This window comes from Ascaphus truei, chromosome 18 (genome assembly GCF_040206685.1).
Source record: "Ascaphus truei isolate aAscTru1 chromosome 18, aAscTru1.hap1, whole genome shotgun sequence".
Lineage (NCBI taxonomy): Eukaryota > Metazoa > Chordata > Amphibia > Anura > Ascaphidae > Ascaphus > Ascaphus truei.
Window position 1 is genome coordinate 9,952,528 of NC_134500.1, and position 23,248 is coordinate 9,975,775.

General features: G+C 56.5%; 3 protein-coding genes across 7 annotated transcripts in view; 1 reads left to right on the forward strand and 2 right to left on the reverse strand.

Annotated features, from left to right (window-relative positions):
* Window positions 1–6,503, reverse strand: part of MORF4L1 (mortality factor 4 like 1) — a 92,778-nt gene extending 86,275 nt beyond the window's left edge. Inside the window, exons 1-3 of one of the 4 annotated variants that reach the window (XM_075575428.1) lie at window positions 6,327–6,498; window positions 1,488–1,652; window positions 31–80 (exon numbers count right to left, since the gene is read on the reverse strand). In XM_075575428.1, the coding sequence (XP_075431543.1) occupies window positions 31–80; window positions 1,488–1,652; window positions 6,327–6,465 (354 nt within the window). In that variant the 5' untranslated portion in view covers window positions 6,466–6,498. Of the gene's footprint in view, window positions 1–30; window positions 81–1,487; window positions 1,653–6,326 lie in introns of all 4 variants that reach the window. The other 3 variants (XM_075575427.1, XM_075575440.1, XM_075575429.1) reach the window with 3 other exon arrangements.
* Window positions 1–23,248, reverse strand: part of RASGRF1 (Ras protein specific guanine nucleotide releasing factor 1) — a 202,259-nt gene that overhangs the window by 135,512 nt on the left and 43,499 nt on the right. The window lies entirely within an intron of this gene.
* On the forward strand, window positions 6,550–22,966 carry SPG11 (SPG11 vesicle trafficking associated, spatacsin). The gene is made up of 17 exons (XM_075576250.1): window positions 6,550–6,701; window positions 8,594–8,832; window positions 9,484–9,671; window positions 10,535–10,762; window positions 10,949–11,123; window positions 11,525–11,662; window positions 11,751–12,130; window positions 12,378–12,523; window positions 12,736–12,868; window positions 13,517–13,672; window positions 14,642–14,841; window positions 16,151–16,330; window positions 17,355–17,426; window positions 17,908–18,086; window positions 18,721–18,881; window positions 20,072–20,285; window positions 22,339–22,966. The coding sequence occupies exons 2-17, from the start codon at window positions 8,627–8,629 to the stop codon at window positions 22,964–22,966; spliced, it is 3,384 nt and encodes a 1,127-aa protein (XP_075432365.1). The 5' UTR covers window positions 6,550–6,701; window positions 8,594–8,626.

The window sequence follows — 23,248 nt, forward strand, 5'->3', positions numbered from 1 at the left end:
GTGAGACGCAGGCGTCGGGTTACCTCTCACCTTGTGTTTGAAAGGCAGACATCTCTGCAGCTTCACCCGCAGACACAGACCTGTGCAGGGAGGACACAAATAAATAGGCATGATGTTTCCTGTAGTCGTGTATGTGCAAAGAGGAACAGGAGGTGATATATATCTCCCTGTCTCAAATGAAAAGATCACTTGTGAGCACATTCACATGTCTTAGACAGATCTGCAACCCTGCCTTTCACCATTATCGCCTAGCATACAGTGCTCCCACTGCAGCCAGTGATTCTGGGAAATGACATGCAAATGAGCACACATGTACTGTATATACACACATACATACATGTATATATAGCTGCGCTATGCATTTCTGTAACTCACAAAAATGCATAGTGCAGTCAGCAGGCCAAGCCACATACAGTGCTGGAAAATACACTGCAATAGTTGGGTTATCCCGTCACTGCAGGTTGCAGCGTCTAAAGCTGAAGAGGGGGGTTTCTACTCAGCCCCCCAAAGAAGAACTTCTAACCGACTGGTGCGGCAGCTCGAGCGCTAACCAACGCCTAGAATTCCCACGCGGAGCTATTCCTTTCTGCACTGTACGGCGCCGCTGGTCAATATTAGGGGTTTGGGGACGTGTTAAAATGTTTGCCAGTCTACTCGGTGCCGATCCGTCCGACGAGGACAAAAGGCGGCACTGTCGTTATTAAACAATGCGGGAACGAGGCACTATTCTGAAAATGGCCGCAGAGTCTCCGGACGAGCGGAGTGTGGCGTGAAAGTGAGGTGCGGTTAGGGGACTATCCTGGTGAGCAGGGGAGGCTGCTCACTACTTACCCTCTGTGATGGGAAATACAAGGGCAGTAACCCTTCTAATGAGTACAAACGATGCACAGCATGGAGCTGTGAGATATGGGTTTATCCTCCATTTTATACATATATTCTTTGCGTGGCCAGCTTCTCGCCTATGAGCGTGGCCAGCTTCTCGCCTATGGGCGTGGCCAGCTTCTCGCCTATGAGCGTGGCCAGCTTCTCGCCTATGAGCGTGGCCAGCTTCTCGCCTATGAGCGTGGCCAGCTTCTCGCCTATGAGCGTGGCCAGCTTCTCGCCTATGAGCGTGGCCAGCTTCTCGCCTATGAGCGTGGCCAGCTTCTCGCCTATGAGCATGGCCTGCTTCTCGCCTGTGAGCGTGGCCAGCTTCTCGCCTATGAGCGTGGCCAGCTTCTCGCCTATGAGCGTGGCCTGCTTCTCGCCTATGAGCGTGGCCTGCTTCTCGCCTGTGAGCGTGGCCAGCTTCTCGCCTATGAGCGTGGCCAGCTTCTCGCCTATGAGCGTGGCCTGCTTCTCGCCTATGAGCGTGGCCTGCTTCTCGCCTATGAGCGTGGCCTGCTTCTTGCCTATGAGCGTGGCCTGCTTCTCGCCTATGAGCGTGGCCAGCTTCTCGCCTATGAGCGTGGCCTGCTTCTCGCCTGTGAGCGTGGCCTGCTTCTCACCTATGAGCGTGGCCAGTGAGCAGTGTGGCACGGTGGGTGTGAATCTGATGATCACCAGATATGATTCCTCCTCCAGCTCCTGCACGGACACACAACTTTCCGACACCACCTCCAGCTCCTCCAGAGTACTCGGCTTCTCGGGGTCCCGGATACTCCGTATAACATCTGTGTGAGAGCCAGACACAGAGGGACACGCGTGTAACACACACACACACCAAACTGCGTATAAACACGTCTCCCACCGGGTGTCACACACACACACCACATATAAACACGTCTCCCACCGGGTGTCACACACACACACACCACACTGCATATAAACACGTCTCCCGCCGGGTGTCACACACAGCATATAAACACGTCACCCGCCGGGTGTCACACACAGCATATAAACACGTCACCCGCCGGGTGTCACACACAGCGTATAAACACGTCTCCCGCCGGGTGTCACACACACTGCGTATAAACACGTCTCCCGCCGGGTGTCACACACACTGCGTATAAACACGTCACCCGCCGGGTGTCACACACACAGCATATAAACACGTCTCCCGCCGGGTGTCACACACACAGCATATAAACACGTCTCCCGCCGGGTGTCACACACAGCGTATAAACACGTCTCCCGCCGGGTGTCACACACACAGCATATAAACACGTCTCCCGCCGGGTGTCACACACACTGCATATAAACACGTCTCCCGCCGGGTGTCACACACACTGTATATAAACACGTCTCCCGTCGGGTGTCACACACACTGCATATAAACACGTCACCCGCCGGGTGTCACACACAGCATATAAACACGTCACCCGCCGGGTGTCACACACAGCGTATAAACACGTCTCCCGCCGGGTGTCACACACACTGCGTATAAACACGTCTCCCGCCGGGTGTCACACACACTGCGTATAAACACGTCACCCGCCGGGTGTCACACACACAGCATATAAACACGTCTCCCGCCGGGTGTCACACACACAGCATATAAACACGTCTCCCGCCGGGTGTCACACACAGCGTATAAACACGTCTCCCGCCGGGTGTCACACACACAGCATATAAACACGTCTCCCGCCGGGTGTCACACACACTGCATATAAACACGTCTCCCGCCGGGTGTCACACACACTGCATATAAACACGTCTCCCGCCGGGTGTCACACACACTGCATATAAACACGTCTCCCGCCGGGTGTCACACACACAGCATATAAACACGTCACCCGCCGGGTGTCACACACACTGCATATAAACACGTCACCCGCCGGGTGTCACACACAGCGTATAAACACGTCTCCCGCCGGGTGTCACACACACAGCATATAAACACGTCTCCCGCCGGGTGTCACACACACACTGCATATAAACACGTCACCTGCCGGGTGTCACACACACAGCATATAAACACGTCACCCGCCGGGTGTCACACACACTGCATATAAATACGTCTCCCGCCGGGTGTCACACACACTGCGTATAAACACGTCTCCCGTCGGGTGTCACACACACAGCATATAAACACGTCTCCCGCCGGGTGTCACACACACTGCGTATAAACACGTCTCCCGTCAGGTGTCACACACTGTATATAAACACGTCTCCCGTCGGGTGTCACACACACAGCATATACACACGTCACCCGCCGGGTGTCACACACAGCATATACACACGTCACCCGCCGGTTGTCACACACACATACAGTATCACACTGCGTATAAACACGTCTCCCGTCGGGTGTCACACACACTGCGTATAAACACGTCTCCCGTCGGGTGTCACACACAGCATATAAACATGTCACCCGCCGGGTGTCACACACACATACAGTATCACACTGCGTATAAACACGTCTCCCGTCGGGTGTCACACACACTGCGTATAAACACGTCTCCCGTCGGGTGTCACACACACTGCGTATAAACACGTCTCCTGCTGGGTGTCACACACACATACAGTATCACACTGCGTATAAACACGTCTCCCGTCTGGTGTCACACACTGCGTATAAACACGTCTCCCGTCTGGTGCTCCCCATGCAGCAGATCCAGCTTCCGCCCGACCAGCGGAGGGAACTACAGAGTCCCCGGGCCTGACCCAAGGTAAGGTGTGTGTGGGGTTGTGTGGTGGTGAGTGCAATAGAGAGGGATGTCGCTAAGGCTTGCAATATAGTGCGCGCGGCCATCAATGATAATTGCAGGGTGAGCCTGACGTTGCTATAGTTGAGGCGCGCGGCCGTGAGTGTTGGCGCGGCAGATCTGTGGAAATACAAGATATTTGTATTTTCGCAATGCTGCCGCACCACGTGATGCTGCGAGCCAATCACAGCGCGACATAACGCTGTGACATCAGAGCCACGCCCCCTAGCCGCATGCGTCACCGCTTGCCCTATAGAAACTAAACGCGCGCACCACATGCATGCGCAAAGCCGTGCCCGAGCCCGCACACACACCAGCGCGTACTATATTACAAGCCTTAGGCCGCGCAACGCAAGACGTACCTCATTGAGGTACGGCCATAGAGTGTGCGGCCGATTTTTTGGCAAGACATTTTTTTATATTGACGCGCAACGGCCAGGTCATGTGGGTTGTTCAGTCAATGAGGGCGACCAGCACACGTGACGTCACGGGCACGCCTCTGACACGCCTCCTCCTCCACATCCCTCAGGCGACGGATCGCCTCTGCAGCAGGCGTGCGCGATTTCATGCGCTCCGTCGCGTGCACCTACAATATTCGATACCATACCTCATCCAGCAGCGTTGTGTTCTCATGGCGATCTGATGTCAAATGACACCACATGGCGACATGAGGACAACCCCCAAAGGGTCTCAATCTGCCACTGATTATGCCAAACGATATTGGTGTGACTGTGCGGCCGTCACATTGTGTCACACTATATTGGTGTGACTGTGTGTTACATTGTATCACACTATATTGGTGTCACTGTGTAGCTTTCACATTGTATTATACTATATTGGTGTGACTGTGTTACATTGTATCATACTATATTGGTGCGACTGTGCAGCTGTCACATTGTATCACACTATATTTATGTGACTGTGTGTTACATTGTATCACACTATATTGGTGTGACTGTGTGTCACATTGTGTCACACTATATTGGTGGTACATTGTATCACACTATATTGTTGCGACTGTGTGTTACATTGTATCACACTATATCGGTGTGACTGTGTCACATTGTGTCATACTTGATCGGTGTGACAGTATGTCACACTATCGGTGTGACTGTGCAGCTGTCACATTGTGTCACACTGTATCGGTGTGACTGTGTAGCTGTCACATTGTGTGTCACACTGTATCGGTGTGACTGTGCAGCTGTCACATTGTGTCACACTGTATCGGTGTGACTGTGTAGCTGTCACATTGTGTCACACTGTATCGGTGTGACTGTGTAGCTGTCACATTGTGTGTCACACTGTATCGGTGTAACTGTGTAGCTGTCACATTGTGTCACACTGTATCGGTGTGACTGTGTAGCTGTCACATTGTGTCACACTGTATCGGTGTGACTGTGTAGCTGTCACATTGTGTGTCACACTGTATCGGTGTGACTGTGCAGCTGTCACATTGTGTCACACTGTATCGGTGTGACTGTGTAGCTGTCACATTGTGTGTCACACTGTATCGGTGTGACTGTGCAGCTGTCACATTGTGTCACACTGTATCGGTGTGACTGTGTAGCTGTCACATTGTGTCACACTGTATCGGTGTGACTGTGTAGCTGTCACATTGTGTGTCACACTGTATCGGTGTAACTGTGTAGTTATCACACTGTAAAGAGGCACACGGTCTTATCACAAAGTAGAAAATGTAATCCAGCATAAATCCAACGTTTCGGCTGCACACAGGCCTGGATTTATGCTGGATTAAATTTTCTACTTTGTGATAAGACCGTGTGCCTGGACAATTCTCTTTACCCTGATACCACTTGGGGACCTGGCAGGACGACCCCCCATGGTCTGTGGGCACCGGCAGGTGACATTATAGTGCTTCATTGATTGTGTGCCAGATCACCTCTTTCTATTAGTTATCACACTGTATCAGTGTCACTGTGTTACATTGTGTCACACTGTATCAGTGACACTGTGTGTTACATTTTGTCACACAGAATCAGTGTCACTGTGTGTTACACTGTATCGGTGTCACTGTGTTACATTGTGTTACACTGTGTCGGTGTTACTGTGTTACATTGTGTCACAGTATCAGTGTCACTGTGTTACATTGTGTCACAGTATCAGTGTCACTGTGTTACATTGTGTCACAGTATCAGTGTCACTGTGTTACATTGTGTCACACTGTGTCGGTGTCACTGTGTTACTCTGTGTCGGTGTTACCGTGTTACATTGTGTCACACTGTATCGGTGACACTGTGTTACATTGTGTCACACTGTATCGGTGTCACTGTGTTACATTGTGTCACACTGTATCGGTGACACTGTGTTACATTGTGTCACACTGTATCGGTGTCACTGTGTTACATTGTGTCACACTGTATCGGTGTCACTGTGTCACACTGTATCGGTGACACTGTGTTACATTGTGTCACACTGTATCGGTGACACTGTGTTACATTGTGTCACACTGTATCTGTGTCACTGTGTTACATTGTGTCACACTGTATCGGTGACACTGTGTTACATTGTGTCACACTGTATCTGTGTCACTGTGTTACATTGTGTCACACTGTATCGGTGACACTGTGTTACATTGTGTCACACTGTATCGGTGTCACTGTGTCACACTGAATCGGTGACACTGTGTTACATTGTGTCACACTGTATCGGTGTCACTGTGCAGCTGTCACACTGTCTCACCATACACCTCCAGCGCGCGCTCCTCCATGACGCGCGGTGGCCTCTCCTTGGCGCGCTCCTCTATGGCGCGCGGCGGCCTCTCGGGGGCCCCGGATCCGCGGAGCCTCAGGACAGACAGGAGCCCGGACAGCAGCTCCATGCTGGACCCGCCCACCGAGTGATGTCACCGACCCCGCCCTCCCCTTTCACACTAATCCAATGAGTGAAACGTCCACCCCTGACGTCACCAAACCCCTCCCTCATCACGGCTCGAGCCCCACTGCTTCCGGCAGCGCCCGCGCAGTGACGTCACGGCAGTATGGCGGCGCCCAGACAGCGGAAGTGAGAAGAGATGTAAATAAAGCGGGGCCGGCAATGTCCGGGGCACAAAAAGGGGTAATCCCTCTATCCCCCCACACCCCTCTCACTCTCACCCTTCTCACTCTCTCCCCCCTTCTCACTCTCTCCCCCCTTCTCACTCTCTCCCCCCTTCTCACTCTCTCCCCCCTTCTCACTCTCTCCCCCCTTCTCACTCTCTCCCCCTTCTCACTCTCCCCCCCTTCTCACTCTCCCCCCTCCTCTCACTCCCCCCCTCCTCTCACTCCCCCCCTCTCACTCCCGCCCCTCTCTCTCCCCCCCTCACACTCTCCCTCTCCCCCCTCACACTCTCCCTCTCCCCCACCCTCCCCCCTCACTCTCTCACCTCCCCCCTCCTCACTCACTCACCTCCCTCCTCACTCTCTCACCTCTCCCCACTCACTCTCCTATCTATCTATCTATCTACACTGTCACCGATCCGTCAGTAATGTTGTCCTCCCATCCGAAGAATTATCCGTCAACAGACTGATAATCTGAAACATTGGAGATCGGAGGAAACCGTGCTACTGAAAGATATATAAAAACATATTAAATATAATAGCAGAATAGCCCCCATTGGCCGACTGGTTTCACATCTCGTCCGCCAGTATCAAGGCATGCAGGAAAGGCCTTACCGAAAATACCGGTGTCGACTTTTATAAAGCTCCACACTAATTAACAACTCATAATTTACAGTCTCCGTGGATAGAATTTAATGACGACTCTTGGAATATATAATAACCATGAAAGTTCTAATAACAAAATCCTGTTGCATCAAGCTGCCTGCATTCCCCCCGCTCGTTAAGATGCCTGCATTCCCCCCGCGCGTTAAACTGCCTGCATTCCCCCCGCGCGTTAAGCTGCCTGCATTTCCCCCGCGCGTTAAGCTGCCTGCATTACCTCCGCGCGTTAAGCTGCCTGCATTACCCCCGCGCGTTAAGCTGCCTGCATTCCCCCCCGCGTGTTAAGCTGCCTGCATTCCCCCCCGCGCGTTAAGCTGCCTGCATTCCCCCCCCACGCGTTAAGCTGCCTGCATTCCCCCCCGCGCGTTAAGCTGCCTGCATTCCCCCCCGCGCGTTAAGCTGCCTCATTCCCCCCCGCGCGTTAAGCTGCCTGCATTCCCCCCCGCGCGTTAAGCTGCCTGCATTCCCCCCCGCGCGTTAAGCTGCCTGCATTCCCCCCTGCGCGTTAAGCTGTCTGCATTCCCCCCGCACGTTAAGCTGCCTGCATTCCCCCCGTGCGTTAAGCTGCCTGCATTCCCCCCGCGCGTTAAGTTGTCTGCATTTCACCCCCCACGCGTTCAACTGCCTGCATTCCCCCCCCCCCACACGTTAAGTTGCCTGCATTCACCCCCCCCTCACGTTAAACTGTCTGCATTCCCCCCCCCACCCCGCACGTTAAGAAGTTTAAGAAGGATGGAATTGAAAGTGTCACATATTTGAAATTTGTGATCGTGTGAAATAATAAGTTTCTCTGGAACTACGGTATACAAGAATTAGATGCATTAGGTAGCCATACTTCGAATAGGGAATGTATCTTTCTCTCTAACCCTTTTGGTTGTAATGCTGCATTATAAATACAATATGTTTTTAATTGTAACAATTAAGTTGCTAGTATGTATTTCCGGGAAGCTTTTCCTGCATGCCTTCATAATAGCGGCTGAGATGCCAAAACCAGTTGGACAATAGGGGCTATTGTACTATTATTTTCATCCGTTTTTATTTATCTTTCAGTATAAAAATAAGTATAGGTTTCCTCCGATCTCCCTTGTTCCAGTCTGTTGTCTACATTTGGACACTAGTCTTTGCTTTGTAGCTGTCACATGATGACCGGTTTGCATGTTCAGATGGACATGGTAACCGAGTCCTGGGGGGTAGGTATGGGGATGTTGTTGTTCCTTGGGGATGATGCCTCTGCTCTCTCTGCTGCAGTGACAAGCTTGGATCCGATACCACGATTCAGTGATGGAGCCTGTGAAGAAGCTGAGCATCCTTCTCGTGCCTGGGCTGGAGCTGCTGGAAGAGACCCAGCAAGCCGTGAGCGTGTCACTGACTGGGCGGAAGGACCTGGTCCTCTGTAGCCTCCTCCCCCTTGGGGGTCTGCGTATCACCACCCTCCCATCAGGGAGCCCCCGCAGCTCGGAGACAAACCTGGATGGACCCTTCACTCAGTAAGACTTCTTTTCTGGGATGTGATAGACGTGTCTTGTGTGAGATGTGGGGATCACTCTACATGTGAAGCTTCTATGTTTCATGCATAGTACATCACTGATTCTCTGTGTGTCAGAGGATGGGGGCCTTCCCTTTATGTATGTGATTGTGTTAAGCCTGGTATAGTGTCATCCCTCCCTCGACTTATTATAGTCAAGTAACGTGCTAGGTCCTCTGTATCACCATATGAGTATTTCCCCTGCCGACGGGTGTGTCGGTGCCCTGCCGGCGGGTGTGTCGGTGCCCTGCCGGCGGGTGTGTCGGTGCCCTGCCGGCAGGTGTGTCGGTGCCCCGCCGGCGGGAGTGTTGGCGGTTGTGTCGGTGCCCGGCCGGCGGGTGTGTCATGCCCCGTCAGTTGTCATATTGCTCTGTTTTGGTATCTGTATTAAATCAGTGGGGTACCACACAATGTTCATGTTTATTTACCATGGTCCTACCATGGTCCCGGGCTTAGTGTCTGTCACAGTTGTTGCCATGTGAGGTTGTCTGATATGTGTGTATGAATTGAGAGCGGGCACAGCTGCAAATTAAGTGATGTACTGCAGGTGTTGCGTTATAAGTAGATAAACCTCTCCGGGACCTGTAACCCTCAGCGCTATTTTGTGCTTCAGATTCCTGTGGGAGGATGCAGAAAGCAGTGAGGATGTGTGGGCTCAGTGCCCACGGATACTCACCCTCCGTCAGGACAACCAGATCTCCGTACACGAACTGACCACGGCAGATTGGCACATGGATTTGTCTACGGTTTGTCGCTGTGATGAGGACACGTTGAGGGAACTCTGCGCGGATAATCATGTCTGTGAGTATGAGTGCTCACTGAGTGCTGGTGTGAGGGAGGCTTCCAGTACCCTGAACTCCGTGCAGACAGTCCTGGACACAGCTCAGACGCTGCTCCCTGCTCCTGTTCCACGTTACCGGGAACTTAGAGCAGCAGGAATATATCATTCAGTCAGTTTGGTCACAGTTCTGTTTGCTGCCTCGGAAGCTGAGCTGTGGCCTGTATCTTATTTTATTAGATGTGATGCAAACACCTCTACTGTTGAAGGGCTTAAAAGCAGCCACACTCTGATAAGCTACAGGTTAGCCAGAGACTGAGCAGGTTTGTGGGTTTCTGGGGTTTAATCGCAGCCTCATTATAAAATACAGAAGTTAAATGTAATTTGCTGGGCTCAGATAGTGGAGACCGTGGTGACGTTTGGCACAATCGGATTAACTTCCTTCTCTGATTCCTGCTTTTTACAGACACCTTGAACATTTGATTTTTAGACCTCGATTTAAACATAATTAAATGTGATATATATATGTGTGTATATATATATATATATATATGTGTATGTGTATATATATATATATATATATATATTCATATTCCATGTGCACCTGGGTGAGTACTGCATTGGGTCGGTATCGGTGTTATGAGTACTGCATTGGGCCGGTGTTATCATTATTGCATTGGGTCGGTATCGGTGTTATCAGTACTGCATTGTGTCAGTGTTATCAGTTCAGCATTGGGTCGGTTTTATCAGTTCAGCATTGGGTCGTTTTTATCAGTACAGCATTGGGTCGGTGTTATCAGTACAGCATTGGGTCGGTGTTATCAGTACTGCATTGGGTCGGTGCATCGAAGCTCCCAGCAGCCTCTGCAGTGTGTTCCTTTTTCAGGCATCCCCTCGCTGCTGTCCGTCCGGCTCCTGTCTTTGCAGGGTAACCGGCTCCTGCTGCTGCTCAGTAGCTGTGTGCTGCTGCGTCTCTGCTGTGCGGGGAGAGGGCAGGCGCCACAGCTTCTCTCCTGCTTCTCTTTGGACCTGGATGCAGAGGCCGCTGAGCGAGTCTCGGGTGTGTGTTTGAGCAGCGGGGTGCTGTTCCTGCTGGACAGCTCTGGGTTTGTGTGTATCCTTGTGTGAAACTATCACTAACATGTCACAGTTGTGACACTGTGTGCTTCTCTGTGACAGTCACTGAGTCAGTGTTAATGTGTCTCCTACACCGTGCTACGGGCAGATCCCTCCCTTCAATGAGTACACGAATCCCCAGGGGCCTCTTGGTTATGTTGCACTCCTTGACGTGGCGCTGTAGATGTTTATGACACAGTGGATGGATCACACGTGGCTGTCGTGGAGCTCCCACCGAGACCGGAGGAGTGCGCATCAGACCCTCTGAGCAGTGTTCGTGTGTCCCCTGACCTGAGCCTGGCTGTGGTCTCCTCTGCCACACGCTGGGCCCTCCCTTTGCGGCTCAGTGAGTACTTCAGGTAATGCAGCATGGGACCTCGGATCAGGGCTTTAATAAACACACCTCTCACTAATGTCATGTGGCACGTCTCTGACTGTCTCTAATGTCATGTGGCACGTCTCTCACTGTCTCTAATGTCATGTGGCACGTCTCTCACTGTCTCTAATGTCATCTGGCATGTCTCACTGTCTCTGTCATCTGCCATGTCTCTCACTCTCTTGCCTCGACACATGGCCGTCTCTCACTCTCGTCTCATGTCGCATGTCACGTCTTACTCTCGTCTCGTCACATGGCAAGTCTCTCACTTGTCTCGTCACATGGCATGTCTCACGCTCTCGCCTCGTCACATGGCATGTCTCTCACTCTTGTGTCATGTGGCATGTCCCTTTCATGCCGCCTGTCACGTCTCTGCTCTTGCAGGCTTAACCCGGGACAACTCCTGTGTGCCTGGCCTGGGGCGGAGATGCCGGTGTCACCAGGGTTAGGCATAGACGAGGATGAGCTGAGCAGCTGTGACCTGAGCATGCGTGTGCTGGGCCACCCCTTCCGCACGGACAGGTGAGATGTGACCGCAGTCTGGGCTGCGTTTGCTCTGTAAGATTTGTGCTCGTTAAGCTCATCCCTGTGTTTGATCTCTTCTCTGAAGGTCGTGGGAGGCCGCCATGTCTTCACTTTACAACAAGACCAGGAGTGGTACAGACGCCCTTGTGGGGCCCAGAGCTCAGCCCCTCTGGCCCCAGAGCCTCCCCTCACATGAGCCCCTTGTCAGCACCCTCTGTGAGTGGGGGAGTAGAGCCCCCATGGAGGGGGGGTGGTTGAGCCTCTCCCCAAAGGGAATGGAGGATCCTATGAGTCTGCACATATCGTCAGTGTGTCCTTTCAGCGCCATGTTCTGTGCACGCGGGGGGGACGGAGATCTCACGGTGACCCGCTGGGACGCTGAAACACAGGGTGTCACGCACCATGCCCTGGGGAGGGCTCTGCCCGTAGACTGTGCACAATATGAGGCCTGTCTGGTGATCACAGGTGAGCAGAGCTGGGTACTTATACATTATTACTGGTTGTTACTTACGGTGACACCTACAGGAGGAAGCTGAACCCTCAGTGTCGCCAAGATGGGAACAGTGACAGAGAGAAGGGAGCTGGCATTCGTCACAGCGGTAGTGACACGGGACGATGCCGTCCTGGCTGATCCAGAAACAGAGGAATTTGGGGGGTTTCTGGGGTACTATGGTGACGGGGACATGTGGTGTCACTTCCTTCCCTCTCTCAGATCGAGGCCTCTCTCTTGTGATGTTCGCCGCGTCCCAGGACGAGTTCCTGTCCAGGTTAATGATTCACGGCAACGCAAGCACTGTGGATGCGCTGTGCCACCTCAACCACTGGGGGCGCTGCTCAGTGCCCATCCACACGCTGGAGGTAATGAGTGGAAGCTGTAACTATTACTGTCTCATCCTCCCTTCCTCCTTCTCCCCCCTCCATCTCTCTTCCTCTCTCCCCCTGCATACTTCCTTCTGTCTCCGACTCCACTCTCCCTCATTTCCTCGACTTCCTCGCACCCTCTCCTCCCTTCCCCACTCCCCACTTCCTCTACCCCTCTCTTCCTCTCTCTCTTTATTTCATTCTCTCAGGCCGGTCTGGCGAACAGGCAGTTGGACACTGTGGATTTCTTCTTGAAGAGTAAAGAGAACGTCCTGAGCCCTGTGACCTCCGGCGACTCTTCTGAGACAGCTGCAGGCATCCAATCAGAACGCTACCTGAACAGTGAGCAGCCAATCCAGTCACTACGTTTCTCCCCCCCTCCCTTTCTCTCTCCCCTCCCCCTCGCTGTCCCACCCCCTCTCCCGTCACCCCCCTCCCCTGTCACCTTCCTCTCTCTTTCTGGTCACCCCATCTTCCTCTCTCCTGTCACCCCTCTCCCCAGACTCCCTCCGTCTCACCTCTCCTCACTCCCTGTCTTGCCCTCCCTCGTTTTCCCTAAGCTTTGACTCGCTCTCTTCCCCTCTCTCTCCCTGTCTCACCTTTCTCTCTCTGTCTTTCACCCCCTCTCTCTCGCCGCTCTCCCCCCTCTCTCTCGTGCTGTCTCCGATTTACTACCTCTCTCTCGCTATCTCCGTCTCGCCTCTCTCTTCGCACCCTGTCTTCTCTCACCTCTCTTCCTCTCTCACTCCGTCTCGCTCACCCTCTCTCCCTCGCTCCCTCCCTCCCTCCCTGTCTCTTGCTCCCTGTATCACCTATCCCCCTGTATCTCGACCCCCCCCCCCCTCTCTGGCTCTCTCCCCGGTCTCACCACCACCCCCCTCTCCCTCCCTGTATCTCTCTCACCTCTCTCCCCCTCTCTCCATCTCTCCCCTCTCTCCCCCTCTCTCTCCGTCTCTCACCTCTCTCCCCCTCACCCTCCGTCTCTCCCAGGTGTAAAGAATCTCCTCCCAGCTCTCGATCTCCTTTCCTCCTACATCCGAGACACAGACCAGGAGACCCAGAGCAAACACTTCTCAGAGCAGCTGCTGCAGCTCACGCTCTGCTTCCTGAACAGACAGGTCCAGGCCCTGTGCACCCACCTGTCCGGTACGCCCCAGTCCCTGCCTCTGTGCTGCAGAGATGTACCCGGGAGTCAGACTCGCAGTGTGAGGCTGCGTGTGACAGGGAGACCGCGCACTGTATGTATACACCGGGGATAACGGCCCGCTCACGTGCAGGTGTCATGTGATTTATATAGCGCCTACAATGAGCGCCGCGCTGTGCAACATTACACTGCAAGGGAGATAAAGCACAAACAATGGGGATACGTGCAACAGGTACATGACTACATAAGGCAAAGGGATCCCCTGTCCCAATCTAAGTGTCCAGCGTAATATTCGGCACATTGTGGTATAAACTTAAGAGGGATCGGGAGATCTTGCACTGTAAGGGCAGGTGGGGCCCCGTGGATCAGGGCCGGCTGGGATGTGCGCGGGGTCTCGGCTCTTACCCTCTCCGGCGGCATCTCCCTCTGTATGGTCTCGTCAATATGGCTCCGCGACGGCAAATGGGGTCCCGTTGTCGCGGCAGCCGTGACGTCACGTGGCGCTATTTGACATCGCGGAGCCATACCGATGGGGAGAGGGTAAGAGAGTGTATGGCGATCAGGTAAATTGTGGTGGGGGAGAGCGCGGGGACCTCTAATCGCGGGGCTCGGTGCGATGGCGCAGATGGGACCGCCATCAAGCTCCTGCCAGTGGTATCTGTGTCAGACGCAGCCGGGGGGGGTTAAGTTTACAGCAGGGGGTGGCCAACTCCAGACCCCCCCAACTGGTCACGTTTTCAGGATATCCCTGCTTCAGCACAGGTGGCTCAATCAGTGGCTCAGTGGGAGACTACCACCTGTGCTGAAGCAGGGATATCCTGAAAACCGGGTGGCCGTTGTGTACCAGCGTTGGCCACCCCTGCTGTGTTGCAGGGTGAGTAATGCATTGCAGTGTAGGGTATAGTGTTCCCGCAGTAATTAGAATGGCGGTTTGCTCCGTGTCGCTGCTCCTCCCCCCCCCCCCCCCACAGAGCCGGACGCCGCGCTGCAGGACTGTGTGAGGATCCTGAGCAGTTACATCACGGCGCTGCGTCCCTTTATGAAGAGGTTTTTTCCGCGACAGCAGCAGGCCCTGCGCGCAGGGGGAGGGACCCGGGCAAGGGCAGCACGACCCAGCGCCGGGGGAGCCGCGGCCAGCAGGAACCACGTGTGGGAGAAGCTGCCTGCAGAGGTGAGAGTGACCCAGAGAACGGGGGAAATGAAATACGCCCACACAGACACACCAGTGATTATAGTGGCACTCCACTAGCAAAGTGGGTAACTGTCTGCATGCGCTGCTAGGGAATTAGACATATAAGAATGAGCGCGCAATCTGATTTTTTTTGGGGGGTTTGGGAGAGGGAAATCTGTACATAGGTGCCTCCCTCCTCAGCCACCCTCCTCCTCTTTCCTTCTCTCTGTCGCCCTTCCTCGCCTCCTCTCTGTCCCCTCCTCTCTGTCGCCCCTCCTTCTCTCCTCCTCTCTGACCCCCATCCTCCTCCTCTCTGACCCCCCACCTCCCCCCTTCTCTATGTCCCCCTCCTCTCTGTCCCCCCTCCTCTCTGTTCCCCCTCCTCCTCTCCCCTTTGCCCCCTCCTCTTCCTCCTATCCTTCTCTCTGTCCCCCCTCCTCCTCTCGTTCTCCTCTGCCCCCTCCTCCTCCTCTTCTCTGTCCCCTCTCCTCCTCTTCTCTCTGTCTCCCCTCCTCCCTCTCTCTCTGTCCCCCCATCTCCTCTCTCTCTGTCCCCCCATCTCCTCTCTCTCTGTCCCCCCTCCTCCTCTTATCCTTCTCTCTGTCCCCCCTCCTCCTCTCCTTTCTGTCCTCCCTTCTTCCTCCTATCCTTCTCTCTGTCCCCTCCTCTCCTTCTCTCTGCCCCCTCCTCATCTCCTTCTCTCTGTCCCCCCTCCTCTCCTCTTTGTCCCCCCCTCCTCCTCTCCTTCTCTCTGCCCCCCTCCTCCTCTCCTTCTCTCTGTCCCCCTCCTCCTCTCCTTCTCTCTGTCCCCCTCCTCTTCTCCTCCCCTGACGCCCCCTCCTCCTCTCCTTCTCTCTGTCCCCCTCCTCCTCTCCTCTCCTGACACCCCCTCCTCCTCTGCTTCTCCCTGTCCCCCCTCTCTCTCTCTCTGTCTCCCCCCCTCCCTTCTTCCTCCTATCCTTCTCTCTGTCCCCTCCTCTCCTTCTCTCTGCCCCCTCCTCATCTCCTTCTCTCTGTCCCCCCTCCTCTCCTCTTTGTCCCCCCCTCCTCCTCTCCTTCTCTCTGCCCCCCTCCTCCTCTCCTTCTCTCTGTCCCCCTCCTCCTCTCCTTCTCTCTGTCCCCCTCCTCTTCTCCTCCCCTGACGCCCCCCCCTCCTCTCCTTTTCTCTGTCCCCCCTCCTCCTCTGCTTCTCCCTGTCCCCCCTCTCTCTCTCTCTGTCTCCCCCCTCCCCTCTCTCTGTCCCCCCCTCCCCTCTCTCTGTCCCCCCCTCCTCTCTATTCTCTGTGTGACCCTCCTCTCTCTCCCCCAGCACATTATCTCTGATGCCATCCTGACAAACCGCATCCCTGAGGCTCAGACATTCCTGCGTGTGCACGACCACCATCACGCTTCCAGCCTTACACGGCTCAAGCGGGAGGGTCTGCACCTAGTGTACCGGCGCCTCTTGGAGACACGTGTGCAGGAGGCGTGTCAGCTGCTCCGGAACATGGTGAGGGCACATGCACAGCTATCTCTCACTGCCTGAGGCACAGCTATCTCTCACTGTGCGGGAGCCTGGCACGGCTATCTCTCACTGCGCGGGGGCCCGGGCATGGCTATCTCTCACTGCCCGGGGGCCCGGGCACGGCTATCTCTCACTGCCCGGGGCACGGCTATCTCTCACTGCCCGGAGGCCCGGGCACGGCTATCTCTCACTGCCCGGGGCACGGCTATCTCTCACTGCCCGGGGCACGGCTATCTCTCACTGCCCGGGGCACGGCTATCTCTCACTGCCTGGGGCACGGCTATCTCTCACTGCCCGGGGCACGGCTATCTCTCACTGCTCGGGGCACCACTATCTCTCACTGCCCGGGGCACGGCTATCTCTCACTGCCCGGGGCACGGCTATCTCTCACTGCCCGGGGCACGGCTATCTCTCACTGCCTGGGGCACGGCTATCTCTCACTGCCCGGGGCACGGCTATCTCTCACTGCTCGGGGCACCACTATCTCTCACTGCCCGGGGCACGGCTATCTCTCACTGCCCGGGGCACGGCTATCTCTCACTGCCCGGGGCACGGCTATCTCTCACTGCCCGGGGCACGGCTATCTCTCACTGCCCGGGGCACGGCTATCTCTCACTGCTCGGGGCACCACTATCTCTCACTGCCCGGGGCACGGCTATCTCTCACTGCCTGGGGCACGGCTATCTCTCACTGCCTGGGGCACGGCTATCTCTCACTGCCCAGGGCACGGCTATCTCTCACTGCTCGGGGCACCACTATCTCTCACTGCCCGGGGCACGGCTATCTCTCACTGCCCAGGGCACGGCTATCTCTCACTGCGCGGGGCACGGCTATCTCTCACTGCCCGGGGCACGGCTATCTCTCACTGCCCGGGGCACGGCTATCTCTCACTGCCCGGGGCACGGCTGTCTCTCACTGCCCGGGGCACGGCTGTCTCTCACTGCCCGGGCACGGCTATCTCTCACTGCCCGGGCACGGCTATCTCTCACTGCCCATGTTCTTATTACAGGGCTTTTCCGTTTGGACAGAGCTGCACCTCATCTGTTTGCACACGTCGGATCGGAGTGTCCGCACTCTGCTGGTGGGTCCTCAGTACTCCCCTGACCCTCTACTGCTCCCTCTGTGCTCCTGTCACCCTGTCTCTTTCCCCCACCCCCTTTTGTGCTCCTGTCACCCTGTTCCTCTCCTCCCCTCAGCGTAATCCTGTAAGCCACCCCCCCTCTTCCACCTCATGCACCTGTCACCCTGTCTCCCCCCCTGTGCTCCTGGTCCCCCCCCCGTGCTCCTGGCACTTTGTTCCCCTCCCCCATGCTCCAGTCCCCCCGTGCTCCAGTCCCCCACTCCTCATGCTCCTGATCCCCCCTCGTGCTCCTGTCCCTCCATGCCTCTGCACCCCGTGTACCTATCACCCTGTCCTTCCCGTGCTCCAGTCCACCCCCCGCGTGCTCCTGTCCTCCAGTGCTTCTGTCCCCTCCATGCTCCTGCTCCCTCCCCTGTTTGTCCTATCCCCCAGTCCTTCCCGTGCTCCCGTCATCCTGTCCCCCCCCCGTGCTGCTTCCCAGGTCGATCTCCTGCAGGGGGAGGGGTATTTCTCAGAGCGAGAGCAGGAAGAGATTCGAACCGTGCATAAGGTGGAGGAGCTGTACTGTGACCCCCTGCGGAGCAGCACGGGAGAGAAGCGGAGCAGCGCGGGAGAGAAGCGGAGCAGCGCGGGAGAGAAGCGGTGCGCAGAGCAGCCCAGGTAATGTGCTGACTAAATTATTATACCTAAACGCATATACAGTACCATCTGTACCATATACATTTCCTTAGCATATATACCCTCTGTACCATATACATTTCCTTAGCATATATACCCTCTGTACCATATACATTTCCTTAGCATATATACCCTCTGTACCATATACATTTCCTTAGCATATATACCCTCTGTACCATATACATTTCCTTAGCATATATACCCTCTGTACCATATACATTTCCTTAGTATACAGTATATACCCTCTGTGCCATATATATTTCCTTAACATACAGTATATACTCTCTATACCATATACATTTCCTTAGCATACAGTATATACCCTCTGTACCATATACATATTAGTATTCAAGTAAGTTTTCGTGTGAAAAAGACACTTTGCTGCTTAGGGAATTATAATGAAATCAGCAGAAACGGACAGTTCTGGGGCCACTTCATACCCCCTCCCCCCGTGGGCCACAAGATGCAGAGCCCTGCTATAGGATATGCTGCGCTTGCTATAGGATATGCTGCGCTTGCTATAGGATATGCTGCGCTTGCTATAGGATATGCTGCGCTTGTTATAGGACACGCCACATGTCGGCCCCGTTGCAGAGCGCTGTGCTGTGTGTTCCAGGCCTGGGTGGAGGTGCCGCGCTGCGTCTCAGGAGCATGCGATGCTGCAGAGGGTGCTGGCGACAGCAGGAGATGACCCAGACACGCTTCTCCTGTACTGGGTTCAGGCCTGGGATACAGGGTCACAAGAAGCAATCCTACTGCCCAGGAGGCCGCATCAGGGTGAGAGCTCTGACCTGTACTGACCCCATCCTCCCACCCACTTCTTGCCCCATCCTCCCACCCCCTCCTCCCCCCCATCCTCCTCCCCATCCTCCTACCCCCCTCCTCCCCCCCATCCTCCTCTCGCCCCCATTCTCCCCCCATCCTCCCACTCGATTCTCCCCCCATCCTCCCACCCGATTCTCCCCCCATCCTCCCACCCGATTCTCCCCTCATCCTCCCACCCCTTCTCCCCCCATCCTCCCACCCCCTTCTCCCCCCATCCTCCCACCCCCTTCTCCCCCCATCCTCCCACCCCCTTCTCCCCCATCCTCCCACCCCCTTCTCCCCCATCCTCCCACCCCCTTCTCCCCCATCCTCCCACCCCCTTCTCCCCCATCCTCCCACCCCCTTCTCCCCCATCCTCCCACCCCCTTCTCCTCCATCCTCCCAACCCCTTCTCCTACCATCCTTCCACCCTCTTCTCCCAGCATCCTCCCACCCCCTTCTCCCCCCATCCTCCCACCCCCTTCTCCCTCCATCATCCCACTCCCTCCTCCCCCCATCCTCCTCTCTCCCCCCTCCTCCCCCTATCCTCCTCTCACCCCCCTTCCTCCCCCCTCCTCCTCTCGCCCCCCCTCCTCCCCCCATCCTCCTCTCGCCCCTCCTCTCGCCCCCCCTCCTCCCCCCATCCTCCTCTCGCCCCCCCTCCTCCCCCCATCCTCCTCTCGCCCCCCCCTCCTCCCCCCATCCTCCTTTCGCCCCTCCTCTCGCCCCCCCTCCTCCCCCCATCCTCCTCTCGCCCCCCCTCCTCCCCCCATCCTCCTCTCCCCCCCATCCTCTCTCGCCCCCCCTCCTCCCCCCATCCTCCTCTCGCCCCCATCCTCTCGCCCCCCTCCTCCCGCCCCCCTCCTCCCCCCATCCTCCTCTCGCCCCCCTCCTCCCCCCCCCCTCCCCCCCCTCCTCCTCCCCCATCCTCCTCTCGCCCCTCCTCCCCCATCCTCCTCTCGCCCCCCTCCTCCCCCCATCCTCCTCTCGCCCCCCTCCTCTCGCCCCTCTCCTCCCCCCATCCTCCTCTCGCCCCCCTCCTCTCCCCCATCCTCCTCTCACCCCTCTCCTCACCCCCTCCTCCCCCTCCTCTTCACCTCTGCCCCTGTGTTCTTCTCTCTCTCCCCCTCTCACGTTCTTCCTCCCCCTTCCTCTCCCAGCAGACCTGTGTTTCTCTCACCCCCATGTCCTCTGGCATCACCTGACCTTGTGGCACGCTTGGCCGAGGATCTGCTCCTGGATGGGGGGTCTCGGCCCCTGCAGGGAGATTGATGACACGGACCCCTCACACTGGCCCCCACTGACCCCAGCTGAGGTGGACGGGAACACCATGTGCTGTGACTACACCCGGCAGAGGGTCCTGGACCGACTAGCGCGGTGCACAGGGGAGGGGGAATTATGTGTTTGTGTGCACCGAGTGTGTGAGCGCAAGGCATTGTGCATGTGTGTGTGTGTATCTCTGTGTGTGCAGGGCACTGTGTGAATGTGTGTGAGGGCACTGTGTGTGTGCGTGTGCGCGCGCAGGACAGTGTGTGTGTGTACACAGGGCACTGTGTGAATGTGTGTGTATCTGTGTGTGCGCAGGGCACTGTGTGTGTGTGTCGTGCGTGCACAGGGCACTGTATGTGTATATGTGTGTGTCTGTGTGTGTGCGCGCGCGCAGGGCACTGTGTGTGTGTGCGTGCGTGCACAGGGCACTGTATGTGTATATGTGTGTGTCTGTGTGTGTGCGCGCGCGCAGGGCACTGTGTGTGTGCGTGCGCGCCGGTCACTGTGTGTGTGCGTGCGCGCCGGTCACTGTGTGTGTGTGTGCGCGCCAGTCACTGTGTGTGTGTGTGCGCGCCGGTCACTGTGTGTGTGTGTGCGCGCAGAGCACTGTGTGTGTGTGCGCGTGTGTGTGTGTGTGTGTGTGCGCGCAGGGCACTGTGTTTGTGTGCGCAGAGCACTGGGTGTGTGTGTGCGCAGAGCACTGGGTGTGTATGTGTGTGCGTGCGCAGAGCACTGTGTGTGTGCGCAGAGCACTGGGTGTGTATGTGCGTGCGTGCGCAGAGCACTGTGTGTGTGCGCAGAGCACTGGGTGTGTGCGTGCGCAGAGCACTGGGTGTGTATGTGTGCGTGCGTGCGCAGAGCACTGTGTGTGTGCGCAAAGCATTGGGTGTGTGTGCGCAGAGCACTGGGTGTGTGTGTGTGCGTGCGTGCGCAGAGCACTGTGTGCGTGCGCAGAGCACTGGGTGTGTGTGTGCGCAGAGCACTGGGTGTGTGTGTGCGCAGAGCACTGGGTGTGTGTGTGTGCGTGCGTGCGCAGAGCACTGTGTGCGTGCGCAGAGCACTGGGTGTGTGTGTGCGCAGAGCACTGGGTGTGTGTGTGCGCAGAGCACTGGGTGTGTGTGTGTGCGCGCAGGGCACTGTGTTTGTGTGCGCAGAGCACTGGGTGTGTGTGTGCGCAGAGCACTGGGTGTGTATGTGTGTGCGTGCGCAGAGCACTGTGTGTGTGCGCAGAGCACTGGGTGTGTATGTGCGTGCGTGCGCAGAGCACTGTGTGTGTGCGCAGAGCACTGGGTGTGTGCGTGCGCAGAGCACTGGGTGTGTATGTGTGCGTGCGTGCGCAGAGCACTGTGTGTGTGCGCAAAGCATTGGGTGTGTGTGCGCAGAGCACTGGGTGTGTGTGTGTGCGTGCGTGCGCAGAGCACTGTGTGCGTGCGCAGAGCACTGGGTGTGTGTGTGCGCAGAGCACTGGGTGTGTGTGTGCGCAGAGCACTGGGTGTGTGTGTGTGCGTGCGTGCGCAGAGCACTGTGTGCGTGCGCAGAGCACTGGGTGTGTGTGTGCGCAGAGCACTGGGTGTGTGTGTGCGCAGAGCACTGGGTGTGTGTGTGTGCGTGCGCAGAGCACTTTGTGCGTGCGCAGAGCACTGGGTGTGTATGTGTGTGCGTGCGTGCGCAGACACTGTGTGTGCGTGCGTGCGCAGACACTGTGTGTGTTTGTGTGTGTGCGCAGAGCACTGGGTGTGTACGTGCGTGTGTGCGCAGACACTGTGTGTGTGTGTGTACGTGCGTGTGTGCGTGCGAAGACACTGTGTGTGTGTGTGTGCGCAGAGCACTGGGTGTGTACGTGCGTGTGTGCGTGCGCAGACACTGTGTGTGTGTGTGTGTGTGTGTGCGCAGAGCACTGGGTGTGTACGTGCATGTGTGCGTGCGCAGACACTGTGTGTGTGCGTGTGTGCGTGCGCAGACACTGTGTGTGTGTGTGCGTGCGCAGAGCACTGGGTGTGTACGTGCGTGTGTGCGTGCGCAGACACTGTGTGTGTGTGTGCGTGCGCAGAGCACTGGGTGTGTGCGTGCGCAGACACTGTGTGTGTGTGTGCGTGCGCAGAGCACTGGGTGTGTACGTGCGTGTGTGCGTGCAGCAGTTTACCGTTTCTCCGCCCCGCAGGGCTGGATTGCTGGTCCCCTCGGAGTTGCAGGATTTTGAGGGTCTTGTGGAGCGTCTGGCAGTCAGCGGGGGGCTAATGCAGCTCCCTGGCGCCCCCCAGCAAAGTGCTGCCCCAGAGGGTCCGGACTTCCACACTCGCTTCGTGCTGCTCTGCGCTGAGCGGGGTCTGCAGTACCTGCTGTATACTTACCTGGACTATCACAGGTACCACCCAGGCAGGGGGGCAAGAGCCGTGGGGTCACAGGGTCACCACAGGAGAAGGGGCAAGAGCCGTGGGGTCACAGGGTCACCACAGGAGAAGGGGCAAGAGCCGTGGGGTCACAGGTACCACCCAGGCAGGGGGGCAAGAGCCGTGGGGTCACAGGGTCACCACAGGAGAAGGGGCAAGAGCCGTGGGGTCACAGGGTCACCACAGGAGAAGGGGCAAGAGCCGTGGGGTCACAGGTACCACCCAGGCAGGGGGGCAAGAGCCGTGGGGTCACAGGGTCACCACAGGAGAATGGGCAAGAGTTGTGGGGTCACAGGGTCACCACAGGAGAAGGGGCAAGAGCCGTGGGGTCACAGGCACCACCCAGGCAGGTGGGCAAGAGCCGTGGGGTCACAGGGACACTGCGGGGTGATGGGCTAGAGCCGTGGGGCACAAGGTCACCGTAGGGTGAGGGGCAAGAGCCGTGGGGTCACAGGGTCACCGCATGGTGAGGGGGTAGAGCCATAGGGTCACAGTGTCACCGAAGGATGAGGGGCTAGAGCCTTGGGGTCACAGGGTCACCGCAGGGTGAGGGGCAGAGTGAAACAGCCATAGTGTATGTAGTGTGTATTGAGTGTATTGTGTGGATGGAGGGGGGCGGTAATAGTAGGAACTTGGTCCCCGTGGGCATGGTTGGGTGAATGGGATGGCCATGGCCACTAT